The sequence below is a fragment of the Rhipicephalus microplus genome, chromosome X (assembly GCF_043290135.1).
Source record: "Rhipicephalus microplus isolate Deutch F79 chromosome X, USDA_Rmic, whole genome shotgun sequence".
NCBI classification, from domain to species: Eukaryota; Metazoa; Arthropoda; class Arachnida; order Ixodida; family Ixodidae; genus Rhipicephalus; species Rhipicephalus microplus.
In genome coordinates, this window is record NC_134710.1 from 26,285,263 (window position 1) to 26,311,643 (window position 26,381).

General features: G+C 44.2%; 1 protein-coding gene across 1 annotated transcript in view; it reads right to left on the bottom strand.

The window, feature by feature from the left end:
• Window positions 1-761: 761 nt before the first annotated feature.
• Window positions 762-26,381, bottom strand: part of Tsf2 (transferrin 2) — a 77,350-nt gene continuing 51,730 nt past the window's right edge. Inside the window, exons 11-15 of the mRNA XM_075876084.1 lie at window positions 25,245-25,346; window positions 21,864-21,983; window positions 19,915-19,953; window positions 15,339-15,395; window positions 762-1,013 (exon numbers count right to left, since the gene is read on the bottom strand). Of these exons, the coding sequence (XP_075732199.1) occupies window positions 816-1,013; window positions 15,339-15,395; window positions 19,915-19,953; window positions 21,864-21,983; window positions 25,245-25,346 (516 nt within the window). The 3' untranslated portion in view covers window positions 762-815. The remainder of the gene's footprint in view (window positions 1,014-15,338; window positions 15,396-19,914; window positions 19,954-21,863; window positions 21,984-25,244; window positions 25,347-26,381) is intronic.

The following is a 26,381-nucleotide window of genomic DNA, read 5'->3' on the forward strand; positions in this document are numbered from 1 at the left end:
CTGAGCACACGAACCTGCAGCATTTTCCCCTCCATCGAAAATGCAGCTGCCACAGCCGAGATTCGATCCCGCGACCTGCAGGTCAGCAGCCGAGTAATATAGCCACTAGACCACCGCGGCAGGGCTGGTGCAAAGACTTATCGAGTGAAAAAACAATTTAAAAAAAAGCAACTATAATATATTATTTGAGGTTTTATACATGCCCCCACCACAATACGATTATGAGGCACGCCACAGTCTGAAAATTTTGACCATGTCGTATTCTTTAACAAGCACTAACATTGCACTGCAGCCATGGTGCCAAGTGGTTCCCTATTACTATTTGCACTTGTTTACTACCAGTTAGAACTTGCTGCTGCACAAAGTTTTATGCAGTGGCTGTATTTAATTCGCCAGCTCACAAAGGCACAAGGATAAAGCAAAATATGTAAACATCAACATAATGCTGCTTTCAGTGCACAAGGTGAAAGTGACAATTATGTCTAGCAACATTTTTAGATGAAAATTTTCTGTTTCCACATTCCTAGCTTACATTAACATTTTCAAAGACTACGTAGGGAATAGTGTAACATTCAAGTCTAAATTCTGAGTAACATGCCATATGATTAAATGCAGAATACTTAATCTCGCTGAATGCAATGAGCATGTCCTCATTGCTACTCACTTCAATTAAATTATCAATGTAAAAACTTGCTCCAAAGTCTTTCCGCTCATTTTCATCAATAGACATACTAGTTATAACACAACCACAAACAACACAGTCAATTATATCACTTGTGTCTTTATAAGAATGTATAAAAGCTCTAGTACAAAGGTCATGCTGCTGGTGTCAGGTTGATGAGTGAATTGCTGCTGTCAACAAGCTCACTTATGGACACTCGTCCTCTCTGCTTTATGAAATGTGCCACTTCCTCAAGCTCTTGCCGTGTTATGTAGATGAACTTTCCTCGATCGTCGATGACACCTACCAGGGTTTCATCCGCTAGCAGGGCTTGTACACGGTCAATGCATTCCTGTGTGAGCAAACAAACTTTCAGACAGCAGCACAGCACAACAGCTACATAAGCTTATGTATTTCATTTAAGTTTGAACCTTTTTCAAATCAGAAGCAACAGAAAAAAAATGTGTACTTGAGTAGTTATGAAAAAAAAAGAAGAACAAAAACAAGAAGGCTAAGCTGGCAGCAGGTTATATAATGTCCTACGTACGAAGATAAGCCATACACTACCACTGAACATTAAACAATCTGAAAAAATAAAAGTAACAAAATGAATGCCAAGGAAAGTCAGATATAGAAGCAGATTAGCTAGCATAATAAGTAGATGTCTAACTTTTAGGCATTAAAAACCTTATATGCACCATAAATAGGCAAGCAAAACAAAGTACAGCATTAGATGGCAACAATAGACAGACTAAACACACTTTAGCCTATAATGTTGTGAACGTATGCACAATAGATTTTTACATGACTGCAAATTATTTCATAACAGAGCGCTGTACACAACCTATATCTGCAAAAAAAAACGGGGGAAAAGAAGGTTGTTCATAATAGCCCAAAAGTGCCAATAAACGAACATAGCTGTGCAATTGTCCTTTTTCCCACACGGTCCGCAGTACATGGTTTCTGTTTTTATTCTGTCCTATGGTGAGTCAACACACTCACGAGTCACTCTTAGGCATGGCTGAGAAGGGCAGTACAGGAGCAGATAGCCACACCACTTAAAAATGGAGGGATGTCTTGTGCTACTCAGGTCTTATCGTGTCATCATCATCATCAGCCTGACTACGTCCACTGCAGGACAAAGGCCTCTCCCATGTTCCGCCAGTAAACCCGGTCCTGTGCTTGCTGCTGCCAATTTATACCCGCAAACTTCTTAATCTTATCTGCCCACCTGACCATCTGTCTCCCCCTAACCCGCTTGCCTTCTCTGGGAATCCAGTTGGTTACCCTTAACGACCAGCAGTTATCCTGTCTACGCGCTACATGCCCGGCCCATTTCTTCTTCTTGATTTCAGCTACGATATCCTTAATCCTCGTTTGTTCCCTAATCCACTCTGCTCTCTTCTTGTCTTTTAAGGTTACACCTACCATTTTTCTTTCCATTGCTCGCTGCGTCATCCTCAATTTCAGCTGAACCCTCTTTGTAAGTCTCCAGGTTTCTGCTCCGTAGCTAAGTACCGGCAAGATACAGCTGTTATATACCTTCCTCTTGAGGGATAGTGGCAATCTACCTGTCATAATTTGAGAGTGCGTGCCAAATGTGCTCCACCCCATTCTTTTTCTTCTAGTTACTTCAATCTCGTGGTTCGGCTCCGCGGTTATGACCTGCCCTAAGTAGACATAGTTTTTTACAACTTAAAGTGCACTATTACTTATCTCGAAGTGCTGCTCTTTTCCGAGGTTGTTGTACATTACTTTCGTTTTCTGCAGATTCATTTTAAGACCCACCTTTCTGCTCTCCTTGTCTAACTCCGTAATCATGAGTTGCAATTCGTCCCCTGAGTTACTCAGCAATGCCATGTCATCGGCGAAGCACAGGTTACTAAGGTACTCTCCATTAACTCTTATCCCTAACTGTTCCCATTCTAGGCTTCTGAAAACCTCTTGTAAGCAGATTGTGTCCCCCTGCCTTACACCCTTCTTGATTGGTATTCTGTTGCTTTCTTATTGAAGCACTATGGTAGCAGTTGATCCCCTGTATATTTCTTCCAGGATGTTTATATATACTTCATCGACGCCCTGATTCTGCAGTGTCTACATGACGGCTGATATTTCTACTGAATCAAACACCTTCTCGTAATCTATGAAGGCTATGTATAGTGGTTGGTTATATTCTGAGCATTTCTCTATTACCTGATTGATAGTATGAATGTGGTCGATTGTTGAGTAGCCTGTTCGAAATCCTGCTTGTTCCTTTGGTTGATTGAATTCTAATGTTTTCTTTACTCTGTTAGCAATTATCTTTGTAAATAGCTTGTATACTACAGAGAGCAAGCTAATTGGCCTGTAATTCTTCAAGTCCTTGTCATCTCCTTTCTCATGTATTAAGGTGATGTTGGCGTTCTTCCAAGACTCTGGTACTCTTCCTGTCAGGAGACACTTCGTAAACAGCGTGGCTAGTTTTTCTAACACAATCTGTCCTCCATCTTTTAGCAGATCTGATGTTACCTGATCTTCACCAGCAGCTTTGCCTCTTTGCATGCTCTCCAACACTTTTCTGACTTCTTCTATCATTACTGGTGGGGTGTGTTATGCCAGCGAGTCCTCGTCAAACGTCCGTGCCTCTGAAAAAGGCAATCTGGGTCAAGGCCAGCCCGCAGTCCGCCTGGCGCGAACAACTTCACGGCGTGAACACGCGCGGCGCCCCTCTGGCCCACGTGCATTGAGTCAGCTGCGCACGTGACAGCGAGCCGGCGTCCTCGTGTCTGGTGGTCTGACGCATGGCGCGGCAACCCCATTGGAGGAATCTGCCCTGACGACCAGCGGCGCTTCTGATTGGACATTTTGGTTGGACCCGGTGTAAATAAAAGAAGCCCTGCGGCGCGTCGCGATCGGCAGTCCTACGAGAGAGGAGTCCCCATGGCGGAGAGCCGACATGTGTCTCTGCGCAGAAGCAGTCGCGGGCTGAGAAACATACGCTACCAAACGGCTGGTGACCTTCCCGGCGGAGTTGAAAGCAGTGACGCCTTCGGGGCCGTGTTGGCGTCCCCGTCTTTCGCAACAGTGGAGGTCAGCGGCGGGATCGGAGGTCCGTCGTTCGCAACAGTGGAGGTCAGCGGCGGGATTTCGGAGGTGGCTTCGCAACAGTGGTGGCAGCGGTGGGATCGGCCGGCGTCAGCGACATCGATGCGGTGAGTGCCTGATGTTTTCCCCTCAGTTCACCAGACTACTCTAGCTCAGGTTGTAGTAGTTTAGAGAAGGGCTGTGTGAAGCATTAGAGTGAGCTTTGATCGTTTCAAGCAAAGTCGAAGTGCTTTGAAACCAAAGTTAATGCGGAGGGGGCAAACACGGGAGAGTGAAAAATTGCTTGCGCGTCTTGCTAGTTGACTTATAGTGGGTACGGCAAGTAAATTGTTAACAGGGGCAAACAGCAAGAGGCTAGTGTGAACGATGGAGAACCTTAAAGTGAAGGAACTCATCGAAATTTGTGAGGAACTCGGCATTACTTTGGGCCGTGCGAAACGAAAGCAAGCGATCCTTGAGATCATGAAGGATGAGGGAGTGTCGGCTGAGGAAGTCGATGAGGCCTGGGTGGATATTAAAGCACGCCGTGAGGAGGCTGAAAGGCGAGAAGTAGAAGCTCGCGAAGAAGCTGAAAGGCGCGAAGCTCGCGAACGTGAAGAAGCTGAAAGGCGCGAAGCTCGCGAACGTGAAGAAGCTGAAAGGCGCGAAGCTCGCGAACGTGAAGAAGCTGAAAGGCGCGAACGTCGCGAGGAGGCCGAGAGACAGGAGCGTCTCGAGATGAAACGACTAGAATTGGCAATCCTACAGTGTTCGCAGGCGCCTAGCGTAGCTTCTCCAACAGTTCAGGTCAGCGGTTTTAGAATTCGGGACCAACTGCCACCGTTCGTAGTAGGCGAGGACATGGCGAAGTATCTCGTCAAGTTTGAACACGTCTGTGAGCGAAACGCTTTGGAGCGGTCTCTTTGGGCGCGGAACCTGCTAGCTCTTCTTCCCGGCGAAGTGTCCGACGCGATAACTTGCTTGTCGAGGGAAGCGTTTGAGAGCTATGACGAGGTTAAGGAAGTGCTCTTGAGACATTATAAGTTGTCACCCGAGGCTTTCAGGCAAAGGTTCCGGTATGCTGAAAAGGGGAATGAGTCACACGTTGACTTCGCGTTTCGTCTTAAAGCCGATTTAATTGAATGGCTCAAGGGCGAAGGTGTTTATGACGACCGCGATAAAGTGGTGGAATGCGTTGCATTGGAGCAATTCTACCGCTGCATCGAGAATAATGTCAGACTTTGGCTGCAGGACAGACTTGGTGAAGTACAGCTAAACAAGGCAGCAGAGTTAGCTGAGGAGTATTATACTCGCCGAAAGTTGCACAGCAGGGCAGTGCGCATTGAAAAGGATGAGAGAAAAGAGGGCTTTTCAAAGAAACCTGATCAACGGAGACCCGCTCCGCACCGTAATTTCAAGAAAGACCCGTCTCTTACGAAGGACAGTGTAGGGGAAGGGCGAACAGAAGCGGAGAAATCGAGTGAGGTTTCTACCACACAGGCATTTGAATCGGAAAACAAACGGAAGCCGCTAATCTGCTACAACTGCAAAAAGGAAGGGCACATCGCGAGAAACTGTCAGGAAAAGTTTGCTTTCGCAACGATCCGAGAATCAGAAAAAAACATTCGGTTGTTGGAGCCGTACCTCCAAGAAATTAGGGTGAATGAGAAAACGTGCCGAGCACTTAGAGACTCAGCGGCAACCATGGACGTTGTCCATCCTTCATTGGTGTCTCTGGATGACTTCACAGGAGAATGCGCGTGGATCAGGCAAGTCGCCGAGGAGCAGAGTGTGCGCTTACCAATCGCCACGGTTGTCATTGAAGGCCCGTTCGGTGAGCTTCGCACCGAAGCGGCTGTGTCTGCCGCGCTAAATGATCGTTTTCCTTATCTTTTCTCCAACAACTCGGAGCAGCTTCTCAAAGAGCAGGGCAAATCGTTCTTCCCCAACTTAGCGTGCATGGCTCTCACGCGATCGCAAGCGCGGAAGCGATCGCGGCAGCTTGATCTGGTTCCATGCAATGAACTCTCAAGTGACCTTGTCGGCGGGTCGACGGAACCCCAGAAAGGAAAGTTTCCGCATGAGTCATGTGAGCAGTCACGCGAGCGGCCCGTCGCCGAACCGACCGGCGCAGTTTCCGTAGAAAGGGGAGACGACATGGCGCCATTGAGTCAGAGCGAGAGGGTTGCAACGCTCTCGCCTGTAGCGGAAAGTTGGAGCGAGCTGCCGAGAGTTGATCGAGAGACGCTCATTCGAGAGCAGCGTGAGGATCTCTCGATTGAAGCGCTAGTGGAAAGCCAAATTGAAGCGCTAGTGGAAAGCCAGAAAAACGCAGCAAAAGTGCTGTCGAAGGAGCACTACGAGGAATCGGTGAAGAAGCGTGCTTTTGAAGTAGGGAGTCAGGTAATGCTGCTGCAGCCGTTCAAAAGAAACAAGCTTGAGGTTGATTGGGAAGGGCCCGCCAATGTAATATCGAAGCTTCCCGATACGAATTATGAAGTGTAATTAGGAAGGCGGCAGAACAAAATTTACAACTTGATGAAACCCAAAGTTCAACATCAAACGGTCGTAAATCAGCTGTTGAATGCTTCAGAGGAAGAGGAAGCAGAAATTTTTAGTTCTTGTGAGGTAATCGAAGGGGGATCGAAAGTAATCTGGGAGCAGATTAACCTAGAGCCTAGGTTAAGTGAAGTCCAGAAGGAGGACCCGAGAAAGATTGTTTCCAAGATTGGAGACGTGTGTTCGGACCGTCCCGGAGACACGACGGTGATCGGACACGATATAGAGCTAACTTGTGAGGAGCCGATCCCTAGCAAACCGTATCGTTGTTCTCCTGTGGAACGTCGCAAGTGTGAGCCGCTCTTGGTGCCGCATAGGTATTGTCGCCTAAAAGTGGCCGGTTACTGAGGTGGAGCACGTTGCTCCACAGCGCAACTTTGACGTTCGCTATCAAAAAAAAAAAAGGGAAAGCTAAACGCTAATGCAGGTGCATTGAGCAGTGCGTTCTAGCTAGTACCTTCTCAACCTTTCGGTTTCTGGCTGGCGATTCGGGGCAAAATTTTGACCTCATCACGACCTTAGCTGAGCGCTCTCGTCCAGAGTGAGCTCAAGGAGCCAACTTTATGTTGTATTCTAATTCGTTACGTTGTTGTACGTGAAAAAAAAAAATCTTGAGTTGTCATTTTAAGAGTCTTGTGTCCCACATGTGCCTCTTGATGTAGAGGGAACGAAATTCCGATAGACACTTAGCTAGGTATATGTTGTACTATACTTTGTCTGGTGTTCTGTCGGGTGACCGAAGGCACTTGCGTGTGTCGTGTGTTGTCTGTTGTCGATCCGTTCTTGGCAAGTTGCAGAACCATCGACAAGTGCTGAAACCGAAGATGGTCAGAAGAGACAAGTGAAGCTGGTCGACAAGTTGTGGCGACAAGCCAGTGGAGCTGGGATCCGTCGTCAAAAATGGGATGTGTTCCTGGAACAGTCTGGAGCTGTATTCTCCCCATGGCCCTGGAGGCGAACCTGGAGGGACCTGGCGAACGAGCGCACCTGACATCCGAGCCCCGTGGAAGCAGCTCGTCTTTCCGGTGCATTGTCTGGCGGCGGGGGTGCTGTTATGCCAGCGAGTCCTCGTCAAATGTCCGTGCCTCTGAAAAAGGCAATCTGGGTCAAGGCCAGCCCGCAGTCCGCCTGGCGCGAACAACTCCACGGCGTGAACATGCGCGGCGCCCCTCTGGCCCACGTGCATTGAGTCAGCTGCGCACGTGACAGCGAGCCGGCGTCCTCGTGTCTGGTGGTCTGACGCATGGCGCGGCAACCCCATTGGAGGAATCTGCCCTGACGACCAGCGGCGCTTCTGATTGGACATTTTGGTTGGACCCGGTGTAAATAAAAGAAGCCCTGCGGCGCGTCGCGATCGGCAGTCCTACGAGAGAGGAGTCCCCATGGCGGAGAGCCGACATGTGTCTCTGCGCAGAAGCAGTCGCGGGCTGAGAAACATACGCTACCAAACGGCTGGTGACCTTCCCGGCGGAGTTGAAAGCAGTGGCGCCTTCGGGCCGTGTTGGCGTCCCCGTCTTTCGCAACAGTGGAGGTCAGCGGCGGGATCGGAGGTCCGTCGTTCGCAACAGTGGAGGTCAGCGGCGGGATTTCGGAGGTGGCTTCGCAACAGGTGTCATCTGGGTTACTGCTAGTTCTTATAGTATTAAAGTCGTGGTTGCCCCGGCTACTGTACAGATCTCTGTAAAACTCCTCCGCTATTTTAACTATCCTATCCATATTGGTAGTTATTTTGCCTTCTTTGTCCCTTAGTGCATGCATCCGATTTTTGCCTATCCCAAGTTTCTTCTTCACTGCTTTGACGTTTCCTCCGTTTTTCAGAGAGTGTTCAATTCTCTCCATGTTATAGCTTCTTACACCGGATACCTTATGCCTATTAATCAACTTAGAAAGCTCTGCCAGTTCTATTTTGTCTGTTGTACTTGAGAATTTCATGATTTGATGCTTCTTAATGAGATTCTTCGTTTCCTGGGAAAGCTTGCCAGTGTCCTGTCTAACTACCCTGCCTCCAACTTCCACTGCACACTTCGTAATGATACTCTTCAGATTATCATTCATTGTATCTATGCTAAGGTTGGTTTCCTCACTAAGAGCCAAGTACCTGTTCTGAAGCGAGACTCTGAATTCCTGTACTTTCCCTCTCAGTGCTAGCTCATTAATTGGCTTCTTGCGTATCAGTTTCTGTCGTTCCTTCCTCAAGTCTAGGCAAATTCGAGACCGTACCATTCTATGGTCACTGCATCGTACCTTGCCAACCACTTCCACATCCTGCACGATGCCTGGGTGTGCACTTATTATAAAGTTTATTTCGTTCTTATTTTGGCCATTAGGGCTCCTCCATGTCCACTTGCGGTTTCCTCGTTTTCGGTAGAAGGTATTCGAAATCCGTAAATTATTGCGTTCTGCGAATTCTACTAGTAGCTCTCCTCAGGCGTTTCTAGTACCGATGCCATAATCTCCTACTGCCTGGTCTCCAGCCTGCTTCTTCCCTACCTTTGCATTAAAGTCTCCCATCAGTATTGTATACTGTGTTTTTACCTTACTCATTGCCGATTCCACGTCTTCATAGAAGCTTTCAACTGCGGCGTCATCATGGCTGGATGTAGGCGCGTAAGCCTGTACCACCTTCATCTTGTATCTCTTATTCAGTTTAATTACGATACCTACCACCCTTTCATTAATGCTATAGTATTCCTCTATGTTGCCAGCTATGTTTCTGTGAATTAGGAACCCCACTCCCAGTTCTCTTCTGTCAGCTAAGCCCCGATAGCAAAGGACGTGCCCATTCTGTAGCACTGTATAGGCCTCATCTGTCCTCCTAACCTCACTGAGCCCTATTATATCCCATTTAACACCCTCTAGCTCCTCGAATAGTACAGCTAGACTACCCTCACTAGAAAAAAAAAACCGTGTGGTGATGGAACTGCATTACAAGGCCTGGGGTAACCACCCGGTTACCCCACCCGGTTACCCGGTGGGGTAACCTCACCGGTAACCACCGCCGGGAACGCACTCCCTCACCAGAGAAGGATTGGCCACCGTGGTGCAGTATCTGGCCATTACCTCCCACATGCATACGTCCAATAACTCACGGCCCTCAGTCCCCAGCAGCTGTGAAGCAACTGACCACGGCGGCGGTCAGATCTGCAACGCAGCAGAGGGTGCTAAGAATCTAATCGTGTAGGGTCAATTTATTCTCTGTCGGTGAACACCACCAAAGGTAAATTATAAGCAAAAGCTAGGTGCACATCACATTTTGACAGCATTGCTGTGTAAAGCAGTTGGTAAGTTGTGCTTTGTCGTAAAAACTATCATCATCATGAACTGGCTGCTCTTTTTATATTCTTTACAGTAAAGTTGTTCAAGCTACTGGCAACTCGTGCACCGTTATGCTAAACTCGTCAGGCGGGTATATGGATCACAGGAATTGCGAAAGACCCAGTGTAGTGTTCAATAGGTGCGAGCGTCAAACTAAAATAAACAAGTGAAAGAGAGAGGACAATAGAAAATAAGAGAGAGCAAGAGAGATAAAAATAAAAAGAAAGTATTAGAAGGAGGAAGAGAGTAATGCAGAGAAATAAAGGGAATGAACACATGAAAAAATTTAAAACATGGAAAAACACAGAAAAAGAGAAAGGAACAGAATAATAATGGTCACCCAGCTCAGCTCTTCGGGCTAGACACCACAGGGGCGAAAGTGCTACAGTTTTTTTCTTTCTTTCGCTCTGAACTCTCCTTTGCCCTGACGGCTCTCCACGGTTTCTCATTCGCCAACCACTCGTGCCATGTCAGTGTGGTGTCCTATGGTGGCCTGGAGGCCGACGCGTCCCACTTCACACTATAGAGTTCCGAACTGCCCATGTGTCCGGTAACATGAATAGCGGTTTTGAAACTGCCCTCAAAAGTGAAATTTGGGGTTAAATAGCGTAAATGAAAGCACCAATCTAGAAAATAGGCATTTTTAGTTTTTTATAGGCATTTAGGCACAAATGCCAAAAATAGGCATATATAGCCACTATAAAAACACTATAAAATCCCTTCTTAACATTGAATTCATGCTCAAATGCCAAAATGGCAAGATGAGAATGCAAGAAACAAAAAAGGCATTTGCCTAAAATCCAGTCTCTAGCAATGAGATTAGACAATTGGCAGGCATAAAACGAAGTTGGCTGACTTAAGCGGATATCGCAGAGAAAGGCCTTCGAAATAAAGCAGGATGACATTGATGAGAACTTTGCACACAAAAGATGTGCAATATTGATCAAGTGCAATGTGCGCTGTTGAACCAAACATGTGGCATATGCTTCCTCTGTAAAAAAGAAAGAGAGAGAGAGAGAGGAAAAAAAAAACCGATAGTCGGGAAAGTGGAAATGCTGGGCTGAGCTTACTGTGATCTAGCCTTTTCAGCCGGTTACTAAGCATGGTAAAAAAGAATAAAAAAGAAAAGGTAGAATGTGACGACTAGAGGAACAAGGCAAAAGCAAGGAAAAATAAAATAAAAAATCAATGCATACATTCCAAGAAGCACCAAGCATCATGAAAGATTCCCGAAACGACTAGAAAGGTATGCGGACATCTAGGTATACTATACGACATTGAATAAACGTTTCCCACAGGAAGTTTTCCAGAAAATGTTGAAAAAGCGTTCTCTAAAAAAAAGGTCTTTTTCCAAACGTTTACTACAAAATATTTTCTAGAACTTTTGGTAGCCTATTTGCGGCTCAATTCTCAGTCCCTTTATGTATATGTACGTAAACCATATTTACGATTAAGAACGTATATACGTTGTTAATAAATATTGGTCACCTTAACGACATATGTGGGTGTACATTTAAAAGAAATGATAGCGTGTTTAAATTTTTTCAAATTTGTGGGATGACTGGTAAACCAATATTGCTGTGCTTTTTTTTAGCCAACCATACACGTGAATGCAAATTCGGCATACTTAAGAGCGCTACTTCGCTGCCAGTAATTCCTTGCCCAATATTAATCATTGCTTAATTGATGAAATAAATTGCAATATGCACACAATCATAATCAATGGGGTTTAATGCTCCAAAATTACGCTGTGATAATGAAAAATGCTGTAGTGGACGGCTTTGGCAATTTTGATCGCCTGAGGGTTCTTTACCGTACACCTAAGCCTCCATCAGAAATGCGGCCGCCGCAATCAGGACTAGATCTCGCAATCTGCACGGGCCCGCAGTCGAGCAGCATATCCACTAGACCACAGTGGCGGGTTCTCTTTAATTACCAAGTTTACTTTGCCCAACGCAGCCACATGTGTAGAAGATGCCGTGCGCTTGCCAGCACAACTCATGCTGGCAAAAAAGAGAACAGAGACACGGGTTAAGTGTACTAACCCCTCTGAAATAAGATAGAAGGTTTTGCAGTTCTGAGTAATGCTGACATAAAAAAGCTGTTCCTTAATTTTTTTTTTCACCATTTTCCACCCAACTATACACATTTCATACATTCCAGAACTGCAATAAAGCAATTTGATCATATGGGAAAGTTTTTTTTTTTTTTTCAGCAAAATTTGACACCCAAGGGAATAACCACCACATTTATTCACAGTGCAAGCAATTTAGTAATACAATTTTCTCACTGCAGCCGAAAGGAACACCTTTGTAAATTCATCAGGCATTTTGCAACTTATTATGCTAAATTCAGACTTGCATTCATTATTTTATTCATATTTTTTTTAGCGTGTGCATTCTTCAGAACACCAGGAAAGAAAACATTTTTAAGTGCCATGATAATGCACATGTTGTAGTGTTATCGTTATCTTTGTTCGGGCCAAGCACAATGCTGCCGTATGACGTCACTGGTGTAAAGTGATAAAAAGCGGCTTTTGAATAAACACAAGGTTCTTTTGAGGCAGTGACATCAGAGTGGCGTGTGGCTTGGATACGACATGGTGTCAGAAGTGGAATGAGCCTCCCATTCCCAGTTCCTATTGCGGCACTCACTCTGCATTCGACCGGCACAATGGCAGCCCCGACTGCCACAATCACAGCCCCGACCACCCCAACTGCCACGATGGCAGCCCCGCCAGCGGCAGGCATCTCGCCACCGACGCCGTTCAACTTGGACCGGACTTCCAAATGGCCAAAATGGATCATGTCATTCAATGATTACCATTATGTATCGGGGCTCAACGAAAGAACGGAGGAAGCCCAGGTGCGAACGCTTTTGTACACCATGGGCAGGCGGGTCAGAAAAATTTTTCAGACTTTCGGCCTTACTGATGAGGAGTCTCGAGGCTACGAGATGGTCAACAAAAAGCTTTACACCCACTTTGTGGCCATGAAGAATATAGTCTATGAAAGCGCAAATTTCCAGCGCCGCAAGCGAAAACCCGGAGAAAGCACGGACAACTCCGTGACCGCTCTTCACAAGCTTGCCTACCACTGTGAATTTGATGAATTCTGAGAGCGAATGATCCGAGACAGATTCGTTGTTGGTCTCGCGGACGCAAAATTGTCAGAAGCGCTCCAGATTATTTCCACCCTTACGCTAGCGACTGCTCTTGCGAAGGCCAGACTCAAGGAAACAGTTCACCGGCAGCAACTGGAACTCCGGGCCGTCAGCAATACGGTGACTACAGGTGAACTTGGAACAATCCAACGAGCATCGAGCAAATATTACAGCACCTGGAAGGACGGGACAACAGGATAGCAATGGCTGTCGCTCCAGCGTTCGTTGCAGGGCCAGAAGCAACGGCAAGGGTGCCAGTTCTGCGAACGTTTGAGCCATGCAAGAGCCCAGTGCCCAGCACGTTCAGCACGGTGTGACCACTGCGGAATCAAGGGACATTTTGCCCACGTATGCCACAAGAGAACCAAAAACCAGGTGGGCGTGTCTGCACTAGAAGACTATTTAGAGAACTTTTCTGTTGGGCACTTAACGAATCAAATGCCCGATACGCGGAAGTGTCTATCAATTGGGTATGTGCAAGTGCTAAAATTGATTCAGGAGCGGAAGTTACTGTTGTTCCAACTGGTTGTTCCAACCGCATACCGTCTTGTATATACCGTCTTGTACACAAGTCTTGTATACCAAGAGCTATTGAAGCTCTTGGTGTGGTCAAATTTCTTGATGTGGTTGAAGATAAACGGTACGAGTACATGTATCCACATCTCTTTTCTGGTTTGGGCTCGATATCTGGGAAATACACTATTCGCGTGAAACAAGGAGAGATCGCCTTTGCAATTTTTGCACCGTGGCGGATACCAATCCTGTTAAAGAATTCTATCAAAGTAGAGTTGGCCAAAATGGTCAAAAGCCACGTCATTCGGAAGGTCGACAGTCCGACTAAATGGTGTGTAGGAATGGTTCCGGTGGTCAAGCCCTCAGGGAAACAAGCGTCCTGCGCGAACGGTTTGTCTTGCCTACAGTAGATCACGCCTTGGGCAGCTGGCAGAAGCCACCTACTCTTCGAAATTGAATGCCAATTCAGGGTTTCATCAGGTAAAATTGGCTAAAGAAAGCCAAAAGCTCACAACATTTATATCACAATTTGGTAGGTGCTGCTTCCAGCGAAGGCCGTTCGGTATCACCTCGGGCCCGGATTTACTTTCAAAAGAGAATGGCAGAAATCTTAGATGGCCTCCAAGTGGTGGTGAATTTGATGGACGATGTATTAGTTTATAGAGCCATGAAGCATGAACAAAATGAACGGTTGCACGAAGTGCTGAAAAGGTTGGTTGCAGCTGGGGTGACACTCAATCGAGCCAAAATTTCTTTTTGTGTCACTAAAGAGGCGTTTTTAGGCTACATAGTTGATGTCTCCCGAATTAGGCCGGATCCTAAGAAAGTTTGAGCCTTAAACGAAATGTCTACGCCATCAAGTGTTGATGATGTCCTCAAGTTTTTGCTCCAGCCCCATGTACCCGCAGTCAAACGGAGAAGCCGAACGTACAGTGCAGACGGTAAAACGGACGTTGGAAAAATCTGCTCACTCTTACCTGGCCATTCTAGCGTACAAGGACTCCCCTGGTCCCTTGGTTAAAAGTCCAGCCCAGCTGCTGATGGGCAGGAGGTTATGTTCTATGCTCTTCGTACACCCGAAAAAACTTGTGCCATCTTAGACGCCTCCAATACAAGGAAAAAATATTTCAAAATAAACAAGGCTCAACTACGACCGTGGCCATGATGTAACTCTGTTACCACAATTTGTCCAGGGAAATTGAGTATGATTACAAGACAGCTAAATTCCAGCAATCGTGCTCAGTCCAGCCCAGCGGCCTTGGTCGTATCAGGTGCGGATAGACAACAGAACCGAGGTAGAAATAGAAGGGCATTGATTAGATACAAAGAGCGAACCTGCGCGCATGACCAATTTTCTTACTTTCCCGTGAATCTGAACGCTGCATGGCAATCTGAGGAACTCTAGCCCTCGGCAGAGCATTCTGTGCTCATTTTATTGCCAGCGGCTTCCTTGAATAGCGGACGACCTGGTCGTTATGTGACATGCTATGGTTGAGAAATAAGGCCACCACAGCGATACAGCTACACTTTAAACTTGCAGCAGACAGTTCTGTGCTGGTGCAATTCATACTGCTTTGTTTCTTTGTTTGTGTTACAATACTTCCTAAAGAAAAAGGAAGGATGTAGTATTATTGTTATCTATGTTCGGGCCAAGCACTGCGCTGCCCTATGACATCACTGTTGTAAAGTGATAAAAAGCGGCTGTTAAATAAACACGGGGTTTTTTTGAGGCAGTGACATCGGAGTGGCGTGCGTCTTTCAATCGCATCATACCGCTCGGCTTAGAGAGGATACGACACATGTAGATGATGCACTAGATTATGTAATAATTTAGCTTAACAGTTAAGTATGTAGTAGTCCTATAGGTATAGAAGTAAACTACATAAGTGAAAAAACAAAAAAATGCCAAGGTCTGTGAAATAAAAGTAAGAAATCGCTAATAACGCTGGTGGAAGTTGAAAGAGTGTGATGCAAGTACTTAAAGCCATGCAATTTGCTACATCTACTAAATGTTACAATGCCAATGCAGGTACACAAGAAAAACAAGCTGAAGCCAACCACTCACCTGAGTTTTCAACTGAAACTTTGCAGCTAGATCTTCAAGAATGACAACCTTTTCTTTCTGAAAAAGTGAACAGCACCAAAGATGAATTAGTCCCGTATCTGCAGCAGGCTACATAGTTCAGAATAAACACAGCCTGGATGTACCCACCCCTAATGTAAGACCCCTTCAGTGGGTCTTTAAGGAATAAAAAATGAAATAAAATGAAACCTGTAATAGCAATAACAGCAGTGAAGAGGATAGGTTAGCTTGAATGATATGGCACCATAGCAAAATTGTAAAGAGCCCCACCGTGGTGGTCTAGTAGCTAAGCTACTTGGCTGCTGACCCGCAGGTCGCGGGATGAAATCCTGGCTGCAGCCGCTGCATTTTCGATGGAGGTGAAAATGCTGTAGGCCCGTGTACTCAGATTTGGGTGCACATTAAAGAACACCCAGATGGTCAAAATTTCCGGAGCTTTCCACTACAGCGTCTCTCATAATCATATGGTTGTTTTGGGACTTAAACCCTACATATCAATCAATCACAATTGTAAAGGTGTCATCATGAGGGCATCATAATACCTTACTACAGTTATTTTGACAATGGAGCCAAAGTTATCTTCTAAAAACCATTAACTTTGTTAAACCGGTTACCATTAACACCATGCACAATTTAACAAATTGTGGACGACAGAAAATAGGCTGATATGCAGCCTCAGCAGTCCTCAACCCCACATAATGAGTAGCATGAGGACAACAGCAATAAAAAGGGGCCAATAAAGAAATGAAAAGAAACAATTATTGCAGAATAGAAGTGAACCACGTAAGCAAAAAAAAATTAACACAGGAAAAGATGCCAGGGCACGTGAAATTAATTTTCTTCTGCAAACATAGATCAGGGTTTACCGTAAAAACAAATTAATTAATAAAAATTATTAGACTGAACATAGTTTAACAATGATGGTAAAGAATAACACAAGCTCCAAGGTCAGTGCTCAGATGATGAGACAACTTTCAAATACTCAGTGTCTTGTTGATTAATAGCGCTCATTTGCATACCTGCCAAGTTCAAAGATTCTGACTCGAGATTTCCACAAGGATTGGCGGAGGACGCGCTTGTACATTTGTAGTCTTTTCGCACAACAACAACAACAAAAAAAACCCGCGAAATCATCGCAAAAAATGGGGGGGGGGGGGGGGAGCCCCAACAGCCCCGCAAGCGTAAGCATTGGTGTCATGGTCTCATAATGGTGTGGAGTTGCCGAACACACGAGGGTAGGGTTTCCCAACTACAGCAGAAAGTGCGACTCTCAAAGGGGGAGTGCACATACTCCCGAAATTCAGTGTTATGATAACAACTAGCAAAATCACTTCTGTCAAGAGAACTGGCGTATGTCTTCCAGGGACACACGTGAGCAAAGGTTATGGAGCAGCTAGCTGCCATGAAAGCATAGGTCAAAGCTTCCCTACATTGCTAGATTCTTTGGACAAGAACACCAACACACTTGTACCCTTTTTCACGTCTTTATTGCCGTTAATCTACCACTGCATTTGCCGTGTGCCCTCGGCTAGTAGTCGCTATTCATAATCGCACTGCAGCAATCGCGGTTTCAAAAACGGTATTTCCGTCTTCAATCTGCGTGCACTGGCTGCGCACGTGGCTTCAAATCTAAGTAATTTTTTGCTGTCTGTGATCGCATTTGCCGCAGTGTTTGCGGAAAACAACGCCGCTTTGACTGATTGCGTGTTGGACGTGAGCACACTTTGGGAGTGCTGTCAGTTACGTCCTCGCCATACATGACCGTGCCAAGAGTGATCGCAGTTTCGTCCACAGCGGTTGTGGCAAACGGCAACTACACACGTAGAAAACAGTTCGTGTGCTGGCCGTGTGCGTAGTTCTTCCGAAGCTTTGAGCATGCTGCTCTCGGGCTTTGTTTGGCGGTTTCGGTACTAAAGTTCATATGACGAAAAATTTTCGGAGCATACAAATTTGGCCCAATCAACACAGTGGAGCTTGACTGGGAAATTTTGCAAATTCATATCTGGACTGGATTGGCCAGCATTTTTTTCAATGTGGAAAGATCGCACACAGAAATTTCGACTTCAGGGAAATTATCATGACAACTGTACAAACGTAAGATACGGTCAAATTCGGGAGTCCAGGAGCAGGTATGCATTTGCATTTATTTGCACTACAGAAGAAGTCTCCTACATGCAGCGCACAGGTTGAACCCTTTCGCTAGCGGACCAGCCTGCAAATGACTGTTTTCATCTCATTAAAAAAATATTTTCGTAATAAGTACTGAGTTCTTGAGCTTCATAGTTTCAGTTTCAATTTATTACTTCATATTCATACTGACTTAATAATCATTTTAATAATCAGACAAGACTGATCTCAAGCATCTTTTTGATGAGGCATCTCATCCAGTCATCGTTTGCTAAAACGTAACTGTAGAACAACTAATTTATACTTCAAAATCGGCGTCCATTCTCCAAGATCAATATCGGTACATTTCTAAAAACTGGCACCTATTGCAAATAAAAAAAAAAATTATGGCATATTCACGGGGTGAATGATGATGAATGGGCGAAGCTCCGGAGGGATTCATCGGTAAACTGTAAATCTTCCCTGTAATTCGCCCAGTCGATCATCATGTAAAGACGTGAGAAACGCTGTGTGTGTATATACACAAATCAACTTTTATTTGTTCTTAGACGATGGATGGCTTGCGATGTCCCTTGCCTCGCGCGCTCGCACATCGGGATTCTGTCTGCGAGCGCGCGCTGCTGCCGCCTTGCGCTCTCTCCGCTGTGCAGCCTTATCCATCCGGCGACTCCGAGCGCGCGCCAACAGCGAACGGATTTTATTACAACGCTTCCCCTAGCGTACGTCGCCGCACTAAATCGAACGATTGCCTTCAACCAATGACACGCGCCATATGTGACATCATTCCTATTTTATGAGATCTCGCGTCTTTCATCAACCACAAGTACCGCTTTCTAGTTTATAACATCTTGCATCTTTTCATCATCAGCTGCAAGTACCACCATCTAGTAAACACTACAAGAACTAAACGAGAGGTGGCTACATACAGGAAACGGTACCGCCATCTAGTGAACACTGCAAGAACTAAACTAGAGGTGGCTACATACAGGGGACGGTACCGCCATCTAGTGAACACTGCAAGAACTAAACTAGAGGTGGCTACATACAGGCTACAGGGGACGCACAGCCCACGCCCTAAGGAGCTTCGCCCCTAAAACCTCTTTTTCAAATGGCAATGGCAACATTTTTTCCTAAACTGCATGCCTCACCCCCCCTCTTCTACTCCAACCTGCTTCATAGTCCCAGCCCAGTGGGAGACAAAGTTTCATGACTGCTAGCTGAGACAAGTTTGAGACCACTGTGCCAGTGTATCCAAGTTATGTATATTAGTATGTCTGACTTGATATTCAAGTTTATGAACACAAGGCTAAGTGAACCAGCTTGAAGCTTTGTGCTCTACTCTGATGTCCTCAGTGTTTGCTTGCCTGATCAGCATTTTGTGAGCATCATGCCAAAGCACTGCAAAATTAATATAATACAGCTCCCGTCTTCATGCACAGGTGTAGGCTTTAAACAAAAAAAAAACAATAAAACCTTGACAATGGCACATACTTAAATGACATTATTAGTACAAGACCGAATTGATTGGCGGAACGTGGGAGAGGCCTTTGCCCTACGGTAGGCGTAGTCATGCTGCTGCTGATGATGACGACCTAACTTGTTTGTTTTGTTCTATCGACCGGCTAGTAAAATGCTATGAACTAAGCAGTAGCCAAGAACGTGACAGCACATTACATAATGTGACACCCTCAACCCCGTATTCACAAATGCTCCTCGACTGGACTTCCACCTTTCACTTGACAAAGTTGAGCACTGCGCCACCACTCGGCTGAAAATGACGCTGCGTTAGTCAAAAATCGCAGCAGATTATCGCTACTATGCAGTGACTTGCCGTGCCTAGAGACAGCGCTCCCGTCGGCTTTCTCAAGCGAAGGTGAGGGGTTGAGTGAAGGGACGTTCTAGAATACGGGGGTTAGTCGAACATGTGTACCAGTTCATTTGTAGCAGTCATGCAGTAGCAATAGGGTGTGGGAATACCAGGAGCAGAAGCATAGTAGCCGACCATCGTTGAAGTGCACCTAGTTTTATGCTTTGCCTTTTGTCCAATGAGCTTGCCAGTAGCCTCATACGGGTTTCGTAATGTAGTGCGGCCAGGTTTAGCTTCATTGTCATAATGCGAACAGTAAATCTTTTTTATAAGCTAAACAATACACAGTAGACTCTCAGTAAATGGAAATCTGTAACACGAAACTACTGCTTAAGCAGAACTATTGCCTCTGCAATACTTGGTTTTGGGCTTGTATTCTGCACCCATGTTCAACTCTCAGTAAACGAAACTCCTGTTAAATGGAACATATTTTCCTGGTCCCTTCAGGTTCCGTTTACTGAGAGTCTGAAAAACAATCAGAAGGCACTGAAAAACAATCAGCAGGCAAAGGGCTAAGGAAAACAAGAACGCAACCAAAGAGAAAAGCAAGCTGCACTCTCCCACCTTTATATGGTCAAGAAATTCTTGTAGCTTGTTTTGAGCCTATAGAGAAAGAAAACTTCACTCAACAACAGCAGGCAATACTATAATTGAAGAAGAAAACAGTAAATGCTGTAAGCACAATATTTACAGAATTTGTCCATCTTCTTCACCTGTACATATAATCATCATCACTGTGAGCACCCTCGCAATATTTAAAGTTTATAATCTAATAACCTGTTTTCTTCATTCTTAGATAATCTTCAACAATATAGAACAATTCAGCCAATGATGATTCTTATTAAAGAACTCCTGACAGCCAAATTTTAACTCAATAGCATTAAAGAGCTTGTTTCTCAGAAATTGCAAGGTCGATGTCGCTGGTTGTGATCGAAAAGTCATCTTGTCCATGATAGAAAAATAGAGAAAGATGTAAACAAAATAAATCACAAAAATCTCAAGTTACAGTGAGAATTGAACCCAGGCCGTCTGCATAGCAAATGAGTCTTCCATTACAATGCTACACTACTGCTTGAAACTGCTTAAATAAATAAATAAAAATAAATAAATAAACAAACAACACCATATGAATGTCATGGAGTGAAAACAGTATTCTCAATGTATATAAAACTGTGTGGCAAAAGCGTAGAATTGCACCAGGCATCAAAACATGTCAATTGTGCTACAAATGGCTGTTTTAAAGACTCAACCATTACAAAGTGCTCGGACATACTTATTCATCATCAGAAGCACCAAATCATTTACAAAATGAACAGTTGGGCAGCTTCATATGGTGCCTTATGGATACGTAATGGGCCCTTCGTTTATTTGTAAAAGGAACAATAATAGCGTAGTCAGCACTAAACGACTTTTCCTGCAGTAGGCATACAGGCATAGTTTCAAACGGCTAATTTTATGTACATAGTCGTTTTTTTAGCTAGCTAGACAACAGAGTAGTTGTGGTTTTTGTGCACAAAGAGCAATCAGTTTCAATAACACCCTGAAAATTTAATGATGAATATCTCTAATGACATTCAACTTCTGTGATTTCTAAAAAAACAGGTGGGCCATAAAATGTAATGTACTAAAGCTTTCTAGTATAAGCACACGCTTTCAAGTCACTTATAAAAATAAAAAAATATTTTAGTTAATTATTGCAAAATTGTCATTTCAGCTAGGACAAAATATTTCCACCTCGATGACATGCTCATGTGCAAAAACGACAGGATCCTTACTCCTTGAATATTTATAACAAAGTTTGTACAGACAAAAGAACACCCTGCAGACTATTTTCTGTAAAACATTTGGGCACCACCATAGGGCTGTCAAGCCGATGTTTTATTATTTTTGTACATGCTTAAGATTATGAAATATTGTTTACGGCTAATAAACCTCCACCAGTGTCGCAACGTGCAAAGAACAAGACACAAGGCTTCCTTTCGACGTTAACAGCAAGGCTCTATTCACACACAAAAACAAAGCACAAGAGCAGACATGCAACGTCGTCTTCCTCAAAAAACGCCAGAGACTGCCGCTCGTGATGCTGGCTTCTTCCTCCTTTTGTGTTTACAGCTAATAACCGTGACAATATCATATGTACCAACCAAAGCATTTTCACGCCTATGCGTCCGCTGTAACACTGTTCGTGTAGTTGTGAAAGATACAAAACACAAAGGTGAACAGCTCAGTATGATTGCACTCAAACCCATCTGTAAAATAGCCTATAGCCAGTGGGGCATTCTACTGGGTCAAAACTATGCAGCTGCAGACCTATCACACCAGTGCTTTAAGTAATTAGTGAGCATGAATGTAGGAAAATGTGTTGAAGTGATTGTTTTATCCCGCATGCATTTTATTCAGACTTGCTATAGTACACAAGTGTTGTTTGTAGCAAGAGAACTTGTGAACTCAGGACAGGAGATGACCCCACTACAACCAATAGGAGTGTTTTCCAGGTGAGGCTAGTTACATACCTCTTCTTCAGTTGCAGCATCGAATCCTTCTCCTTCAACTGAGAATGCTTCCTTCAACTTGAGATATTCCTCTAGTTCCTGTTTTTCCTTCTCTTCCTTTAGCCGCTTTTCTTCTGCTTCCTGAAACAAAATCAAATACATCCTGATGCATGCATACCCTAAGTGAAAAAAATGAAAAAGGGAGAAAAATTCCATGGAGGTTTTATATATGAATACCACAACATAAGGAACGGACTCTGAACAATTTTGACTACTTGTGCTCCCTAACCTGCAGTGAAATTGAAGCAAATGACGATTATTGCATTTCGACCGCATCAAAATGCAGCCACCAGTGCTGGAAATTGAACCTGCGACTGTGTGCTTAGCAGCAGAATGACATGGCTGCCAATCTACCAAGTAATATAATATGTGGGATTTTATTCGCCAAAACACGATATGATTATGAGGTACACTGTAGTGGAGGGCTCTGGAAATTATGACTGTGTGGTGTTCTTTAATGTGCACTGATATATACACAATAAATGGACCGCTAACATTTCGCTTCCATTGAAATGCAAACGCCACAGCCAGGATCGAACCCACAGCTGTAGAGTCAAAGCCGAGCACTGCACCCACCACAATACCACGGCGTACGTCAATCTATCGTGGTGAAGGCCCATAAATGTAGAGCACTCGGCAATGAATGACAATGAAGCCATATTTTTTTCTAGTGGAATCACAGAGATAACTGGTTGCAGGGCCACGCTCTCAAAACAGGACACCACTCCGCGGTACGACAATAACACATACAGTCCGAAGAACCACATCGACAACACCGGTTTTTCAATTTGCAAAAGCAGTAAATGGCACAAATTCTAACAACGGAGCTGCTTAAGCCATGCATTGCTGTGTGACACATGAAAACATATGCTCATCTTCACGAACCAGCATGCACAGAGTTCGTCCACTTCATCTTAGACCTCACTACCGTAACATCTGCACTGATTTGACCAACGTGGTCAAATCAGTGCAGATGATCAATAACTCTGATGGGCGAAAGAACAAGTACAGAGAGAGAGAAAGAAAACCAGAAAAAATTCTTGCAAAAAAATACTTTCCAATATATTCTCAAACCCTTGAAATACCTAATGTGGGCTAACTATATTTCCTCTTTAACAAACTAGCCATGTTAGAAAAAGACTATGGAAACTAACACTTTAAAAATAACAAACGTATTCGCTGCATGGTTTCAGCCAGAATTTTTCGCCGTTGTTATTACTGTCACTCTACTACTCATTAATTCATTCTCCTATTAATTATGACATGATGTACAGGGAAAACACCTGTAACACTCACTTGGCTTTTCTTCATGTATTACAGAACCAGTCAATAAGAATCATTACTAACAGTTTGATAGATTGATAGATATGTGGGGTTGAACGTCCCAAAACCACCATATGATTATGAGAGACGCCGTAGTGGAGGGCTCCGGAAATTTTGACCACCTGGGGTTCTTTAACGTGCACCCAAATCTGAGCACACGGGCCTACAACATTTCCGCCTCCATCCGAAATGCAGCCGCCGCAGCCGGGATTTGAACCTGCGACCTGCGGGTCAGCAGCCGAGTACCTTAGCCACTAGACCACCGCGGCGGGGCTCATTACTAACAGTTAATGCTTTCCTAACGGTAAATGCATACTTCATGATAACAAGACCCTATTCATCTTGGAGCTCCTCAAATACAACTTAGGTACCATATTTTCTAAATACATAACCAAGGCACTACCTCCAATCTCATCCTCAATTACTGACTTGATTTCCCACAGTAATACTAGATTTATGCATAACAATAACATTTTGCCTAAAGTATGCAGTAATTATGGTAAACAGATTACTGAATTTTGATCAATATTGTTATAAAATAGATTACCAGCTTCTATAGAAAATGCTAGACACATCAATTAAAGACAGAGCTCAAATCACAGATTAGATATGCTTACTAATACCGTTCCTTTTTACAGCTTTATTTTGTTTTCTTTTGTGAATATTGTTCTCATTTTGCATGTTTTTTTACGGTTCTACTACATACATGCTCATTCTAATTCATATTTACGGTTAGCGCAACTGTTGCTACAAACACTGTATTACCATTCACTGCCCTTAACACGAGATCCCGATACAGTCTTCGCCTTTGGGACCTCCTTATGGATACTAAACATATGTAATATTCCTGCATTTGTGTTAATAAAAAATTCTGATTGATTGGGTGGGGTGGGGGGGTCCAACCACTCTTGATGCAGATTTGTGCACATTTGTATGTGTGCACATTTACACACACACACACACACACACACACAAGCAAAATGTAAAAATTACTCTGCCAGTGATACTTTCAATGCTGACAGACTAGTGTTGCAAGAAACACACATAGCTTTATTTTGAAAATCTTCTTGCCGGCATAATTTAAGCCTAAACATTTTGTTGGCACACAGTTCTTAGAGCTCACAGTTGCCTCGCGGTATCCTAGCTAGACTAGACAAATGTGAAACGTTAAACCTCATTCCTTTTTTAGGTGCGAAGCTCCTTAGGGTGTGGGTCTGTACATCCCATGGGGTGAGTTGTTGGTGATGTACGTAGCCACCGGTGGCAAATACCCGCTCTAGAGCGGGTATGTACCACAGGAGATGCGAGATGGCGGTACTTGGAGATCCCTGCAAGAAGACGTTGAATCTTCCGAGTTTACCATTGCCCTCCTCAATGTTCGTTCCCTCAATGCACATGTGGGTTTTCAACATTGATATCGCAGACACGACCAATAATTGGCTTATCCACCATGTGGCTTCTAGATATGCACTCAGATGTATATCGTATGACCATATGAAACCAACCATGATCCGAGGAACATGCATTGACCTAGTATTTGAAAATTTTCCACTGCAACCTATACAGGAACCGCTCACCCTTCATTTCACGGACCATAAAGCCATCATAATGAAGGGACATCGCAAGCCATCCATCGTCTCTAAGAACAAATAAAAGTTGATTTCTATATATACACACAGTGTTTCTCATGATGTCTTTAAAACATGATTGACTGGGCGAATTACACACGAAAGATTCACAGTTTTACCGATGATTATCTCTGGAGCCTCGCCCACTCGTCATCATTACCCCCGTGGATATGCTGTAATTTTTTTTTAGTGGTTCAGGTTTCAAGGTGCATGCAGTGCCCGAAGTGGATAAATGTAAATGCATTATGCTTTCCTCTATTTCTTTCACTGCATGTCTATTTTACAGCAACAGTGCAATCCCAATGCAACATGTGAAAAAAAAAAACATGCTTTTAATTTATAGAATACCTCCGATAACATGTGTTGACCGATGGGAACTAAGCCCACTCACCCGTTCAGCTTCAAGCTCCTTTTCTCGCTGCTCTTCCTGCTTCCTTCGCTCTTCATCAAGTGCCTGCTTCTGGCGGCGCTCCTCCCGGTCCTCCAAGTCCCTCTAGAATTGAAAAGAACAAATGACATCCATTTACAATACAACTTCCATGTTCCTACTTCTGTAACCCAAGGCTATGTCGTAAAACCTGTTATCTGTCAGTTGTCTGTGTCTGCAATTACTGCAGGCTACAGAAAATTCATTATTAAGATAAACAAATTAATGAATGAAGTACCGGGCTGCATGAAGAACAATATGACATTTCCTAGGTACTCTGCTACATTTCTAGTACTTAGCAGTGTTTTAATTTCTAGTTTTACAACCAACACAAAACAGTGGGTCATAAGCTCTGGCTATGAATGATAGATAGGCAAACGAAACACTGAGGCTGTGCATTGAGGGCATAGGGTAAAAAAAAAAAAGAAAGAAAAAAATTGAAATTACTTTTTTCTTTGTAATCTGAAGTGTATTGCTTAATGCATATTTTGCCTAATCGTGCTTATAAGAGTCTTTTTTTTTTTGTTACTGAAAAACATGAAAAACAGTTTTTCAGAAAGCAAGTAGTGAGTGAGCATGCACCCTAAGACAAGCCCTTGTATGTGCTCCATGATTGCGCCGATTTTTTTATTTTAAAAATCTTGTATGAAAGCCACAATGCTTGTTCGAAGTCAGCCACACATAAGAAATCGTCAAATAACTTTTGCATACCCGATTTTTCACCTAAGGCAATCTGAGGAAGTTCTGCATCTTTTTATTCGCGCTTGTTCTTTGTAGTGCATCTAGCTGTTCCAACGCTTTTAGCTCCTAGCTTCAATACATCTTGTGCCTCTTAAGATGCTGAAAAGTGAAGGAGGTCTTCAGCAAGCATAAATTTCATGGCAACCAATACAGTTATCTTCTAAATGTGAACGAATGCTGGCAATGTACTGAAGTGCTCTTTCCGAACCAGCAAGCACGTAATCCATGAACCTCCCGTTTTTTTCAGCATCCTTTGAGAAGAATCGCATGCAGGGATCGGTGTACTCCTGGATAAACTACTCCTTCTGTTTGAGGGGGCGGAGACTAAGCTGTCTTTAACGGACCAAACATTACATCAAA